This window comes from Stylophora pistillata, chromosome 6 (genome assembly GCF_964205215.1).
Source record: "Stylophora pistillata chromosome 6, jaStyPist1.2, whole genome shotgun sequence".
NCBI lineage: Eukaryota > Metazoa > Cnidaria > Anthozoa > Scleractinia > Pocilloporidae > Stylophora > Stylophora pistillata.
This window is the reverse complement of record NC_142524.1, coordinates 12979953-12995774: the sequence shown is the minus strand read 5'-3', so window position 1 is coordinate 12995774 and position 15822 is coordinate 12979953. Positions and strand designations below refer to the sequence as shown.

The following is a 15822-nucleotide window of genomic DNA, read 5'->3' as shown; positions in this document are numbered from 1 at the left end:
ATAGCTGCGATGAATATGTGCAATTGGAGGGTGTCAATGGGGTTAACCGTTAGTCTTAATATAATACGGCCAAAAGAAAGCCGTTAGCTATTAAAATTTACAAGTTTCAACCGTTAGTCGCAATATTTTTTCTTGTTTTCATAACGGAAAGAAACTAACCATGATTAGTCGTAATATGGCCAGCATCTTAACCATTAGCTGTAAAATCCATAAACTCATTGAGACCCTCCCATTTATCCCACAAGATATTTAACCCTTCATCCTCTAGGAGTAACTAGCATCCTCTTTCTCCCAACAGTTTCATTGCGAAATCAAACATAAAATTCACGAGAATGAAGCTTGTGATCATCACTGACTCAAGATTCCTTGGATTTGAAACAAATTCTCTTTGTCAGTGCCATTGTAAAAATAAAGAGAACAGTATGGAGAAGAAAGATATTGATCATTAACAAATAGAGAAGCCTTCACTGTGCTCTATTCTGTTGTAAAGCACGCAGGAAGCGGCTAGAGCACGAAAGAAGTGTAGGGAGAAACACGAGACGAAGTTTTCTCTTTCGAGACGAAGTTTTCTCTTTCGTGTTCTAGGTCATAAAGGACTTCTGGGTCGAATAAAAACCCGAGAGAAAAATTCGGGATTTGGTCCGCCATGTTACAAATTGGCAGATGGCGTGATAGCTTCAACTCCATGTTCTATACTCTGATAGAGCACGCCCTTTCAACCAATGACAGCGCGCGTCATATCCGAACTTTATTGTAAAAAGGGTTAAAAGATATACAATAAATAGAGGCGTCAGCGTTTTCGAAAAGCTCCGTTTTTGTAATTTCTTCAGGCTCTCTAAACTCAAGCTAGTATTTTTTTCTGATATATTGAGTCTCAAGACACTGTGATATTTCTTTCCAAAATCTTAGTTTAAAGCATCCAAATGATAAATTATTCTTAAGCCCCAAAACTGAATATAACATGATTCACTTAAAAGCTTAAGCTATACTATAGCATGGGACAGACAAAAGATTAAACCAGCTCAACAGTTAAAGTGCATTTTAATTTCGGTTTGTATTGTTAAAATCAGTGTTACTGTAAACATGATCGATAAAACTTCGATATTAAAAATGAACATCTTTCCGCACACCACATTACACCTTACTGATTCTGATGACCGCACCATGACCACACTATGCCTTACTTATCAAAATATTGTGATAATAGTCGATGTTCACTGCGGCAATGCTTGCTATTGACTACAGAAATCAAGTAACTAGTCAAGATATTTAAGAATTTTCTCTGAAAGTCCAGCGCAAAAGGGCAAGCAATGACTCTACCAAAGCAATTAAATACGTTAGTTCACTGGAAACAAACGCTGCTGAGGTCTTCTTGCGGTTATAAATCGATTCCCTAACGCATAGACAATAAACAAAGCTTTATTTTATACATATTTACCACTTAGGAGAGATCTCAAGATCTTGCTGCCACTTAGTAAATGTAATTACGACGATCACATTTTGAAAATAAAGAGAGATCTCAAAACTTTTTGCGTCACTAAGCTGATTAAATTACAGGGAAACCAATAAAACAAAACTTGATTTATTAATAATCAAACTGAATAAGACGAAATTAAATTTCAATTATCAGCAAAGAGAAAATGGTTGAATGACTTGGACTGTGTAGTTAAGCAAAGGCAAAGATGACGTTTTTAAGATGTCTTTAAACTTCTGACGATTTCACTTTTCAAGAAAGGTTCTGGTAAACCTGTGAGTGTCACAAATCTCCTGACACACCCATCACACATTGAGCGACCTCACATCCATTTTCTTTCTTTTCCTTTTTTTTTTTAGAAGGGGGAAGGGGAGGGTAGATTAATTGGGTTGTTTGTAATCACAACAGTACCTGAGAAGAGAACATCTTTCACGCTTACATTTTAAAACTTTAAAATTTATGGTACGTAGCTTTGCCCCCTGATATCGGCTAAAAATTAAAATGCTCACAGAGCCTTAAAACACAAAATTCAACGTTGATAACATAGAAAAAACATATCGCAAGTTTCATATAACGTAGCTCTCGTGTACGTTTACATTCCTCAGCGATAAAGAGTCAGTGTTAATATCTGAAAGATTTAAACAACCAGTTCAAGTTCAACACCAAAGGTGCAACTCACTTGAAGTTCCATGACGTCACAGTTGGTTCATAGCCTTGCTCCAATGGTTTCTTACATGGGCTGACCGGCTTGCCTTTTCTGAAGAAGGAAATAAATCCATAGAATTTTATACATCATATTTAGCTCCAAACCAATGCTGCGTTGTAGAAGTATCTGATGACGAGCAGCGGTGATTTGGATTGGTTTTATGATCAGGATACCGTCCGAAATTGCTTTCGTCCTTGATTCCACCTGGTTTTCCATCAAATTCACATTCTTCTTCTTTGCTTTTGTAACTCTTAATGTGCCAATGTACATTTACGTACTGTTTTGTCAGGGCGGTACAATAAGAACAATTGTTTCCTCGGATGTTAACATATTCATACATCTGACATCTGGTCCAGTTACCAAAAATGTCGTGACCTGCCAGCTTTGCACGTGCGTAGTCTACATATTGCAGACCATCTGTAGGAAAGTTACAAGTTGCTCTCAGATGTGTAGAATGATCAGCAAGAGACTGCATTTGTAATAAGGATAGTCGGTACCTCTTCCAATTCTCTCTCCCCTTTTCAATAGGAAACTCAAAGTTTTCACTGAAACTTTTCTCCATGAAGGTGTTTCTTTCAGCCAAGGAAAACGATTGTATCATTGTCCATACAAAGCCTGGTTCAGACTTCAAGTCACAGTAGACAGAAAAGGGTTCATTGTTTGAATCAAAGATCTCGTACTTTCCTGAAGTCGAAGCACCGTATTTTGCGATGTCCTTACAACTATTCGGTTTAATCTTTTCACATCGCTGACCAGTATATTTTTTAGGACAGCCACAGGAAAACCGGACGCTGTGAGTGACACAAATCTCCTGACATACTCCTCCGTTGAGACAAGGATTCGAGCTGCAGCATCTGTTGATGCAGCGGTGCTTTCCCGGGATGTATTTTTCTGCACCCTAGAGAAATATTTCATATTTCATCAGTTTGTTTTTTTTTACAGGACTGGTGTTTACCCCATATCTAGTTTGAAGCGTAACCTAAAAACTTATTAAATGTCTGAGCTGTTATTCGACCAATTAACGCACTGAAATATGTATAGATAAAAGTTTTTCTCACCTTCATTGTGTAGCTTCTCATCAATTCATAATAATTTCCTCCTTCCCTCCATTTCATTGCCGCTGGCTCCATGTATTTGTTGACGTCGTTAAGCTCACAGTTATTTTCTTTGGACTGAGGGAAATAATTCATAGATACACATAGGCAGTCATCTTTGCACTTCACGTGGCACTGAGGGGCGCTCGGGACTGTCAATCTATGAAACGCGTGGCCCTCGAGAATGTGGTTATAGACGACATCTTCATCGATAACAAACTTGAAGTTTTGACAATTGACTGCCTTTTGCGCTACAGTGGAGAGGGTCAGGTCAAATACAAACAGCACCAGTTGAAGATGTTGCACGAGACCCATAGCAATGCTACAAAAAGTGCGAAGAAAAAGAGATAAATTATTATTTCAGCTACCAAGCACGGCGCAGTCTGAAATAAATAAATAAATCAGATATTTGAGTCTCTTACCTAAAATCAATCTCCACTGATTTAATTTGAATGGTGGAAATGCATTAATTAGTTTTTTCATTGACGAGTAAATTGCGTTCCTCTAATTCTTTGAGTCTGCGGTAAATTTTCTAGAACACTTTCAAGTGGGTATTGGTCCCTTCGTGAAGTCGATCTTCTAATATTTGCTCAAATATTAAACTGATTTCTCTCCATTTCCCAAGTTGTGATGCGAGCGCGATATTCTTGCAGAGCTCTCGATTTCATTTTAGAATTGGTATAGACGGAGAAATGGTAAAATCAGCGAATTAGTTTCTATTTATCTACGACAGTAAATTTTTTTTGAAAAGATATCGACTATAGGAAGTTGGATACCGGAGGACAGTTAAAAGCTAAATGTCGAAGAATACCAAATCTAGTTGGAACAAAGACCAAATTTATCAAAAAGAGGTCACCATAGCGTGTTTCTGTCTGGTTTATATGTACTACAGAAAACAATCATTGACGAGTGCTTCTTGAAACGTAAAGCTTTCAAGACTTCTTCTTTGTTCTTGATATTCTCAACCATTTATATTCGGTGTTGCGTTAAAAACACGTTTTGAAAATAAAGAGAGATCCCAGAACCTTTTGTGTCACAAAACTACAAAAAGAGAAACTCTACCCACCATTAATTGTTGAAAGATCCCCTTTCAGCGATGCACTTGATGAGTTACTACCCCGGCCAAAATCTTCCCTAAGAATAATATGGAATGAATTTTTCACATTTTAATAATTTAAGCTTCATTCAGGGGATCACAATTCATTCATTACCCCAGGAGTATAGAATATAAATATTGATGAAAGCTATTACAATTGCAATGCCCTTTACAAGTTCCTGTCCAATGATGAATGGAAATGTTTCAAGTTTTGGAAAACCCAAAAACTGGTCAAATTTACATCTGGTGTCTTTTCCAAAGTTTTAGGATTTTAATAACAGATTATGAAAGGCGTCGATTTCAACTCCATTAAAAGATACAATGAACCTACTGCGGAAATATAAGTGCATATTTTTCTTTTTTTTCTTTTTACGAGTGACAAAGAAAATCAACCCACATAAATATAGTTGAAAGTAGGCGTCTGGGATTTTTTGTAACCTGTTTTCTTTAGTTTTCATGAAAGGCATTTCATTATGTGAATGAATAGTTCACTTCAGAATATTACTCGAACATTTGAACGTGTTTATGATAGATTTTGTTCTGCATAGTAAATTGTACACAAAAAAAGGTTATTGCGACAAAACATGATGGTCTTTGAAAATATCTTTCCATGCGCACCACCTTCCCACAAACCCAGCAAAAAGTTTACATATCGCAAAGCTACTTATTCATACAATTTGAAAAGAAGTTAATATCGAACTATTTTTGCTTTTTAAGGCACGGGTGACTCTTCAAACGTAAACTAAGCTGTTCTTGTTTATATTAGATACAATGAATATATGAAGTTCATATATTTTGAACTGCGGTATTAGATACGTATGATGCACGATCCTCGCAGTAAATAGCGCTATTTATGCAATAGCGAAAATCAGACCTGAAAAAACCAGGCCTGTACGGGATTCGAACCACTGACCTCTGCGATACTAGTGCAGCCCTCTACCAATTGAGCTAACAAGCCAACTGGCAGCAGGCCGTTAAGTTGATACGTATCTAATACCGCAGTTCAAAATATATGAACTTCATATATTCATTGTATCTCATTTATGACTTTCACGGGTTTATTACAAATCAACTTAACGGCCTGCTCCCAGTTGGCTTGTTAGCTCAATTGGTAGAGCGCTGCACTAGTATCGCAGAGGTCAGTGGTTCGAATCCCGTACAGGCCTGATTTTTTTCAGATCTGATTTTCGATATTGCATAAATAGCGCTATCTACTGCGAAGGATCGTGCATCATACGTAAAACAATTCAATTTGCACATGATTTCTTTAGTGTAGAAACCAGCCATCGAAGGAAAATTCATAATAGTTTAGGAATAAGTGTGCCTTTTGTGAAAGACTGGAGTCAGCTCAAGCGTACACTTGGCGTTTCAGTAAAATCACTTCACTTGTTCTTAGGCAAACTGCGAAATGAACTTTCAAATAAATATTTCTTCGTTTGATTTGTTGGTTTGGTGAGCTGAAGCTTTCTGCTTGTTGTTGAAGTCCCAGAGAAAACGAACATTTTTCTTTACCATTTATTTGGCTTGCATAGAACGCTAACACGCCAACTTTAGAATGCTTTTATTTAAATTACTAATACATCCATACTTATAGATATGGCCGTCGAAAAAGGAATTATCTCAGCTTACCTTTTCTTTCCTCTTTTGACTTTCCGATGTTTTTCCGCTTTTCAACAGCAGTGTCTCTATAGCTGAGATAGTGAGTTGCACCCTCCTTAATTTTAATTGCCGCGTGAAGAGATGTGTCGAGTCATATCTTTTCAATATCTCTAGACACAAACAAAACTATCAAAAATCTTATAATAAGAATCGTTGCAGACCAGAAGCAAACGAAGGAGGTCGCTAATATCCTCCTGTTGTATTAAAGTTGTCTTACATGGAGAAATTAGATATACAGGTAGTTTGATTTCAAATTTTGTTGTCTCACAAGTTGACCATAGTATCTTTATACTATTGCAAAGAGGAATTAAGCTTGCCACAGTTAAATTACCTTTCCAATGTTTGTTCTAGCTATCAAGAGAAGTGTCTCAAAAGCTGAGATAAAAAGTTTCCCCTTTTTTTAATGGTCGTAGGAGGAGATATGTCGCACTGCGTCTTTAAAATATCTCTGAGTAGTGACGACAAACAAAACAATTTTATAATTGTCTCTGTAGTAGCGATCACAGACAAAAGAATTAATTTCATAAAAATAATCCGTAGGGACCAGAAACAAAGAAAGGAGATCGCCGAACAGCTGGGTGTCGAAACTCGTTGTCTCTTAATAAAATGCATAGAATTCGCCACAGTTTCGTACGTTTTGAAAGAGGAATTGCTTTGAGCACATTTGAATTGCCTTCAAAGAAGCAGGTGAAAAATCAACATGATTTATGAAAGATGGTCGCTCCGGCTCCATCTCTTTATTTTTGGCTGAGTTCTGATAAAGGAGCCCACGATCATTAAAAGGTCGAAAACATCGAAAAGACCAATTTCGAAATTGCTTCCCATCTTACCTCTATAGCCGCCACCTCTGATGGTATTCCAAATAGGTTTCTTTTTAGTCGTGTATTCGTTTTTGCATCACTGGCGGTGTGCGTTTTGAATGCCGCAATTAAACAGCATTATTGCCCGAAAAGGAAAAATAAAAAAAGAGAAATTTCAAGAAATTTGTAGAAACCGTAAATTGAATTTTTACTGCAGCTAAGGTATTAAAGGTAAACGTTTTTTCTTTCTTTCCATTTTAGTATTTAAATTTCCTTTTTCCAACTGTAGAGACCAAGAAAAGCAAATCTCTAGTCATCGGAATACATGCACCCAAAAGTTTATTGCCGTAAATTAACCTAAAAAGACGATATACAGATACCTCTCGACTGTTTTGTAGACGTGACTTAGAATGAATTATTTGGTTATAAGTGAGACAGCAATGTCGGCGCCTTTTAACACATAATGTCAGATGGAGATTGAACGATCCGCCTTATATCACCGGAGTGGCGGCGTATCGAAGTTGAATACTTTTTCACTTTACTCAAACAAAGAGAAGATGAACATATTTTAATCCTTATTAGAAATTACCTACGCCCTCGATGAGAAAGTTAATTGAGGCATGAAGGATGCCCAAGAAATAAAAACAAGATAAACCAGCGAAAATGAGAAGCACCAGTTGAGAACAATTTGCCAACAACGTTTCACGACGAGTATATATATATATATATTATTTGACGTTTTGTTGTGTAGTATCGCTGATTATTTTTACGAGTTGTGCCGTATTTTGACGAGCCCGTAGGGAGAGTCAAAATACAAATAACGAGTAAAAATACTCAGCGATACTACACAAAAAAACATCTAATAAGTTATTTATCATCCAACACGCCAAACTGTTATTTCAGTGCGGGCGAATTTCGCGGATGTTTATTTACGGGGAGTGCGTGAAAGAAGTATGCGAAGCGGAACGGAAATGGCGCGTTGTTGTGCTGTTTCTATTTTCTTCATTAAATGAAGACATTTTCTGCTCGTCAAGCTGTTTTTCTTCGTTCGATTTATCTAATGAACTTGGATCTATATTTGCCAGCCATTCTGACTCTTCGTCGTCGGAAATATGATTCAAATTGTCCGCCATTTGTTTTTTTTTTTTTTTCGTAACTACAATCCAATTCTTCGCTTGCGTGATGCGAGAAAACCTGTTTAACCTGTACTACAATAGACGAGTACAAATACCGCGTGATACTTGTACTCGTCTATGGCGTTATTTGTACTCGTCTAGGTGTAGTTGGATAATAAGATTATATAAAAACCGATCTCCTACTGAAAAGCGAAAAACTGTTGAAGTTTGCGAGGTTAGGGAGGATGATATTGATTTTCAATAATTAATAAGGAATCTTCTTTGTTTTTATTCTTGCACATTCAACAGTCATTTTCGTACATTTAGTTAGATATATGATAGCTTTTTGGAAAGCGGTAAAAGTGCGTGGAGCCAACTTAAAAAGCTCGTAACTTTTTGATAGTGTCGGCGAAGAAGTCGCAAAAAGCGACATACTTAAGAAAGTCAGAACAAAGGAAAAATTAAATACCCCCCTCAAACGATCCTCTTGGGCTTATTGTACTACAAACACAGTTGGCTTTCTTTGCCGGCTCTCGAAATAAACGAGTCATTCTCGATTCTTATAATAAGTAAATATTTTTCCTTTATATTAAATCCTTTAATGTTAGCCTCTAACTCGGGCAATATCAGCCGTCTTGACCTCACGCTTGGTCAATCAATCCTGAATAAGGTCTACAGTACACCAGCGCTCCTCTTCACAAACACCTGCAACTGTTATAATTACTTTATTTCGTATATATGCGACATTTTAGAAATGTTTTGAAAACAACCGTGATGTTATAAAGCAAGCTGTGATCGTAATAAAGTACTTAAGAGCTGCCGTCGGTAAATATCGCCCGGAGGTGTGTGATATAAAAAAATCGAAAATCCCCACACTTTGCCAGAATATAGGTCTGCATGAAATATTTCTAGAAAAAATACTTTGAGTTCAACTGCATTTTTATTTTTCGGAAACGGTGGTAAAATCGGTTTTGTGGCTCTCACGTCAGCTTCACGAGGTTTAGACAAGCATTATTTGAATGAATGAATGAAAGCCTTTATTTAAAGAGGGTAGCACTTAATAGCCAGAGGCTTTTATACTTGTGGCCCTCACAACGGTGTGGCCTTGAACGTCGCTTGAAAATAAACGAAACAGTAAATGTGACAAGCTCCAATAAAACCAAGCTCCGCTCAAGGCTTAAAATGAAATGAATCAACACCAAACTTCACACGTTGCAGGAAAGCTATTCTTATTCAATTCTGGTGATAAATAATTTCGGGCACATCGATTTTGGGATTACTTAAGCCCTTGAAAGAACCTCCTTACAGACCACGCGAAATGGCGTTGAAAAACGGGTGATATTTCGCGGGAAAAAAATGTAGCTGTCACCTGACACTTTGGATTTTAACAATATATTCGTCAAACATTGCTATTTCCATTCACTGTGCAATTTTTGATGCTGTGAATCGCATTGCTTCCTTTCGAAAATGTCAGAAGTGTTCGTGACCTGAGCGAGCAAAATGATGCAAAGTGTGTAAACAAATAACTAGGTAATTTAACCATATTGAGTTGCTAAATATCCAAATTAAATTCGGTCTCCTTTGTAGTGACTTCTAGCTTGTAAAATGTAAAGAGACAGGTAAAAAATTTTGCAAGATGTTTGATAAGGTTCTCCAAAACCTTTTTGAGCTGAAAAATCTGCAAGTCAAGTACACATTACATTACCACCTTACATTCAAGTAATGCAAAAGATACATTCGAAAGAAGCTACTTAAGACTTGATTCCACACAGATAATCTAAATACTTTTTATCTTTTACAATGAGAACTCATTTTCTGTAAGTATAAATACAAAGAAAGGCGCCTTATGACCTTATAAGTAATTTAATACAAGAGAACAGGTCTTATTCTCCCGGTAATTATTAATGTCACGCAACGTAACGTAATTGGAAACGTTTTGGGGGTGCTTGAACATACGCGCGTTAAAACCGCAACTGAAAGGACGACGTCGTTAAATTAAAGAAAGAAATCCCGCATTAAAACATGAGCAGATAGAAATGTAGGTTGAATACTACCGCATCCGTCAGTTTGCATATTTCGGCCACCAGATGAGTAAACTTAATTACTGACGTGACACTTTTAAAACATGTATTTTACTCTTGCCGCCTTTATTGTTATCCGCAGTATTATCTATATTTATTTTTGTAATGTGCATTGTATTTATTTTAGGATCCTATTCACCAGGGCTCCTATTGATAGCAGAGCTTTACGTTCGGATAGGACTACCCTGGTGTTGGGACTGTTATTTAGTTTTAAATAAAGGTGTCATCATATGGCAGACCTGTTCATAGGCCATTGAAGTCGACCTTTATTTTATCTTCGCGAAAGAGACGCGACGTACTTTATTTGAACTAGTCACTATTCAGACTTAAACACGAAGGCGCGCTATTTAAGGAAGTCTTCCCTGGGAAGGCCTAGGCTCATTTGTCACTCACCGTTTACGTGTGCGGGTCAAATTTAAATGCTGGTAGACGAACAAAAGGAGCTAATGAGGTATCTATTGTTTACTTCCACCAGCATGGTGGCATGAGGTAACGTGCGAACCGCCTACTTCGACCTCAAATTTACCGCCACGAGATGTGGCGGTCAACCTACTTCGACCTCAAATTTACCGCCACTCAAATTTACCGCCACTCAAATTTACCGCCAAGAGATGAAAGGACCATCTGCTAGCACACAAAATTTAAAAGCGGGATTGCACCGCGTTATAGGGTACGAAGTTGCCGAAGGTGCATAATTTTTCATTGCTTTAAGGGGGGCACAAAGGCCATTTAGGCGTATTTTGAACTTTTAGAATTTTCGGTGAAAAAAAAGCGCGATAGAGCTTTTTGATATAATTTTCGAAGAAGATTTATTAAGGGTCCTTTAGAAAAAATAAAACGAATTACGAAATTTTGCCTACTGTCGGCGGATTCTCGATATTACGGTCATTGGTTCTTATAAAAATAGGTTTGTTTCCCATAGTAATATAGAGTTTTCACCCTCTTTTAAGAGAATTATTTGGTTTTATTAATATTTATTTTTTTCTCAGTTCGTGAGCGGGCGGTATTCTACGAATCCTGCAATCTGATTGGTTCCGAGAGCGGGCACTATTCTCCCCATCCGGTCCTCTCACGGCGGGCGGTATTCGTTTCGCTTGAGTCATTTTGCAGAAAATCTGAAGCTTCGTCGCAATTTTTCACAAATATATCTCATTTTGCCAGCTGGGCAGAAATTTTGAGCAAAGACTTCGATCACGACCTTTTGGCGATAAATAATATCGATTTTTTCTTCTCTCTCGCTCTCAAATCACGTTGGTTTTTCGGCAAAAATTGATTTCGAAATAAATTTTGTGGTACTAAATTTGTTTCTAAAAAGATTGAAAGGCGGCCTAGAAACGATTTGTTATTTAATAATCCTTCACAAAAAGTAACTCAGAAAGTTAAAACGAGAGGTAGTTGCAGTTAACGATTACTTTAATCAATGTGATTCTCAATCGTTAATATCTGAATTCTTCAACACAATTTGTTCGTTTGTGAAACGTTGAGCGAAGTTTTGAGTTCTTCTATAAAACACATGCGCCGATTCTTCGCAGGTCCCATAAATTTGGACATTTCTATCGTAAATTTCACAACAGTAATCGGAGGAATTCGATGAATAAAAGTCGCATTAAATCTCTTAGTGTCTAGCTGGAAAGAGTCTCACTGACTCCAGCTCTTCGGTGAAAGAAAAACCGATCTACACACATCATGACCGAAAACAAACAAGCAGACTGACAACTCCGAAGCACACATTTGCATTCACTTACAATTTGACTTTCCGTGAAATTTTAAAATGGAACAAAGGTAAATCTTCGAAGATTAATCGTCGTTGGAAGTAAACGATACTTTTCGTAAGATCTCCGAGTGTTTTTTTTTAGGAGAAGATCGTCGCATAGTCATTTAACTCGTGCGTGTTTGTCATACCAGTACTTTTGTTTATTCAAACGCATACGCTTTTTCCTCTTCGATTGAGACTAGGTTTACACTAGAGGAGAGTTTTCTGGATTCGTAAATGTTTCCGGATTCATCAATTTTGGAGTATTCGGATTCGTAGGCGTTTACACTGAAAGGATATTCGGATTCCTGACCGTTTACACACAACGACAACTCCGGGAACATTCGAAATGGAATGGTTACCAAGCCCAGTGTTGTTTTGTCGTTCGATCGACAAAGTGAAAATGCCTCCCCCAAAAAAGGCTAGAGTAGATCCAGATGCCACTGAGGCAAATTTGAGTTGGACAGATGCCAAGCCATCTACGTCGTCGGCGATTAAGTGTGGCTGACGTTAAACTTCCTTGCAATAATAACTTGCGTTTCCTCAGAAATACTGCGGTACACATGATAAGATTTATCGCCTGAACCTACAACAAGATTAGGCAACCGGAGATCGCCAGAAATGTTAGCACTGGATCCTCCATTTTGGTTTTACCGCAAACTCAAAAGATTACAGGCGGAAATAATATCCGGATTCGAGAAAAAAAGCGGTTACACGACAAAGCTTTCCGGATTCAAAAGTTATCGGGTTCATAGTTCCCACTTTAAATTCCAGATTCAAAATCTCCGGAGACACGACCAATCCAGGGAGTTTTTATTTCGGATTCGTCCACTTTCGTGTAAATAGCAAAATAAATCCGGTACCAAAACGTTTCGGATTCATCACGAATCCGGAACAATTTCCTCTAGTGTAAACCTAGGTCCAACAGGTGTCACATCATGACAGTTACTTATAGCGCTATCTACTGCGCTATAAGTATAAATAGCGCTATCTACTGCGAGGATCGCACATCACACGTATCTAATACCGCAGTTCAAAATATATGAACTTCATATATTCATTGCATCTCATTTATCAATAAATGTTTCAAAGTTTTCTCGGAAGCCTTTTAAGTTACCTTTACAACTAAAAATGTTTCGGTGAAAGCGTTCTCTTTAATTTGGATAACGTCTGTTTTCTTTATCATCCACTCGTTAACAAATTGTTAAGTTAATGGAGGATTTTCCCGTAACTAAACTCGTAATTGTAGCCCTAGATTATTCGGGTCCTTATGGCAATCATTTTTTTATGTGTTAGAAAAAAATAAAAATGTTATTGACCAGCATAGGTCGGTCCGTATTGGGAAAAACTGTGCCCTCTGTCTTGAGTACCGCCCGAGGCCGTAGGTCGTAGGCCTCGGGCGGTATCCAAGACAGAGGGCACAGTTTTTCCCAATACGGACCGACCTATGCTGGTCAATAACATTTATCTATTTCTAACTTTATAACAATTTTAGTTAGCTGACATTATTAAGGTCAAGTTTCATTATTCGTGCAGGGCATTTGATTATACATTTCTGCAATTTGCGCTATATAAAATAATTTCAATCATTTGTGCCAGATTGTTGTATACTGTCATCTCTCTTCCTTTTATTTTATTTAATAATTCATCTTATGTATGTAAGGGATGTACAGTTCTGGCTTTGTCAGCATGGGTCATGATACTTGCTCGGCGGGAGTGTTTTACTCTGTGTCATTCATGTACCATTTGTGCTGTTGCATCTTTTGTATGCCTATAACTATCTTGTGGTGTTATAGATAACTTATTTGCGCCAGATTGTTGTATACTTTCATCTCTCTTCCTTTTTTTTATGTAACAATTCATCTTATGTAAGGAAGGGATGTACAGTTCTGGCTTTGTCATCATGGGTCATGATACTTACTCGGCGGGAGTGTTATTACTCTGTGCCATTCATGTACCATTTGTGCTTTTGCATCGTTTGTATGCCTATAACTACCTTGTGGTGTTATAGATCACTTATTTGTGCCAGATTGTGTTATACATTCATCTCTCTTCCTTTTATATTATTTAAGGATTTATTTAATGTTTGTTTTCTTTTGGCCTTTGTTATGGGTCTTGCTAGTATATAGACTCTGTCAGACATGGCTTCATCCGGCCTTTTATTTTATTAGTCGGGTGTCCATTATTTCAAAGCCTGTTTTCCCTTTTTACTTTGTTTGAAAGGATTGTATCTGCATGATCCTCCTCTTTTTCCATTTGTTTGCAGATAATGCCACCTAAGAGGTCAAGAACCACCAAAAAGGTCAGTGCTGCCCCTCTCCTTCTCAGCATTCCCACCGTACTCTCGCTCAGGATACATCCACTAGAGAACCAGTGCAGTCCGGTGGTCTTCCTATTACCCCTGGCCTTACTTGCTGGGCTGGTCACCAAGATTTCAGACGAGATCACAAGATGACTTGTGCCAACCTCCCCGTCTTCTCCTATGGCCACATCCTCCAAGGGGGATGACGTCACAGAAGCGCCAGGCTTTGGTGCCCTTCCTCAAGGTGCAAACCTGTCGACACCTGTCATCCAGACCGCTGTGAGTCAAGTCCAGGAACATCTTTCAGGTTACTCTGTTAGTCCAACTTTTCCAAATACCTTCTTCGTCTCTCCAAGTTTACCTACTGATGCTCCGGTTTCTTCGAAACTCAGAGCAAAGATTCTCAACAATGAATTTAAGGACTGGGGGGCTTTGATCACCAACCCAATTTTAGATAACAAGTATCAAGTCAATTTACAGAATGACAATGGCTCTTCTCCATCACTGGCATTAGAGCCTGTTGCTAAATCCAAAAAGCTCCTTAATATTTCTTCGTGGACAAGCAGTTTTCTTATCTATGTTGGGGTGTATACTAGCCAGTTTCCTTCAGAGGCCGTTTCGCCTTATTCATCACTTGTCCTTTCCCAAGGGTTCAACTGTGAATGATGGTATTTCTCATGACTATATGACAGTTAAATACGCATCTATCAGGGATGCCATCCGTTGTATCAAATTGGCTGGTCGCGGTTGTTTTTTTAGCCAAAACTGATATTCAAAATGCTTTCGTATCATACCAATCCGACCAGATGATTATGGACTCTTGGGTATGCAGTGGCGTGATCCCCACCTTTTACTTTGACCGCTGTGCGTCTATGGGTTGTGCAAGCTTTTGTAGGACATTTGAAATTATTAGCACAGCAGTTGAATGGGTCGCCCATCATAGGCTAAAAATAGATCATATCATGCATCTGTTGGATGATTTTCTAATTATTGCCCCAGAAAAGCAACTTTGTCTGACTCAGCTAGATTTCTTTATTGATCTTGGTTCATATGCTGGCATTCCCATAGCACCTGAGAAAACCTGCGGCCCTCTACTACGTTATCTTTTGAAAGCATTAAACAAGATTCGGTGTTGCAGGAAACTCGTTTGCCTCCTTAAAAAGTACGTACACGTTCCTCTTTGATTTTAGAATTTTGCATAGAAGGAAGGTCGCCCTGCGGGAGAGATGATCTTTAACAGGCCTTTTAAATTTTGCTTGTTCCCATCGTTTAGCTTCTCTGCCTGACCCCACTAAATCTGAAATGATCAAACTCGCATTGCGGGTTACATGAACCCTTCGAGAGACACTCAGTTACCCATTACTTTACCCATACTAGAAAATATCATCTTGGCCTGCGAACAAACTAAATCATCAAAAAAAGAATCAAAACAAAACAGAAATTAGCTCAGGCCATGTCTGCTGTTGCGTTCTTTGCGGCCCTTAGACCCACAGATCAAGGATTTTGGACGTGGAAACTCTAATGCATTTCTGCGATATATATGAACCTTCACAATGGGGTCTCTGTCAGCCTTCCAGGCGTAGTTCAGTACCATTTGCCCATGCGTGCAGGGGGATACCGTATAGACATAGTGGACTTTCCCAAACATGGCAGAGATCTGGTGTGCAGGGGCGACTGGTATCTGTGCTATGTTTGTCTTAACATTACAGTGAATATGGAATATTAGAGTATGAACCATCTCT

The 15822-nt window shown here is 38.1% G+C and overlaps 1 protein-coding gene across 1 annotated transcript; it reads right to left on the bottom strand.

Moving 5' to 3' along the window:
* Positions 1-1024: 1024 nt before the first annotated feature.
* On the bottom strand, positions 1025-6601 carry LOC148728321 (uncharacterized). The gene is made up of 5 exons (XM_088725610.1): positions 6361-6601; positions 6000-6139; positions 4341-4408; positions 3239-3596; positions 1025-3078 (listed from the first exon to the last, which is right to left on the bottom strand). The coding sequence occupies exons 4-5, from the start codon at positions 3587-3589 to the stop codon at positions 2260-2262; spliced, it is 1170 nt and encodes a 389-aa protein (XP_088581736.1). The 5' UTR covers positions 3590-3596; positions 4341-4408; positions 6000-6139; positions 6361-6601; the 3' UTR covers positions 1025-2259.
* Positions 6602-15822: the final 9221 nt, after the last annotated feature.

Coding starts and splice junctions, on each gene's coding strand:
- LOC148728321 (XM_088725610.1), bottom strand. CDS start 3,589: ATGGGTCTCGTGCAACATCTTCAACTGGTGCTGTTTGTATTTGACCTG. Junction 3,079..3,238: donor TGAGAAGCTACACAATGAAG/GTGAGAAAAACT, acceptor ATATTTCTCTAG/GGTGCAGAAAAATACATCCC.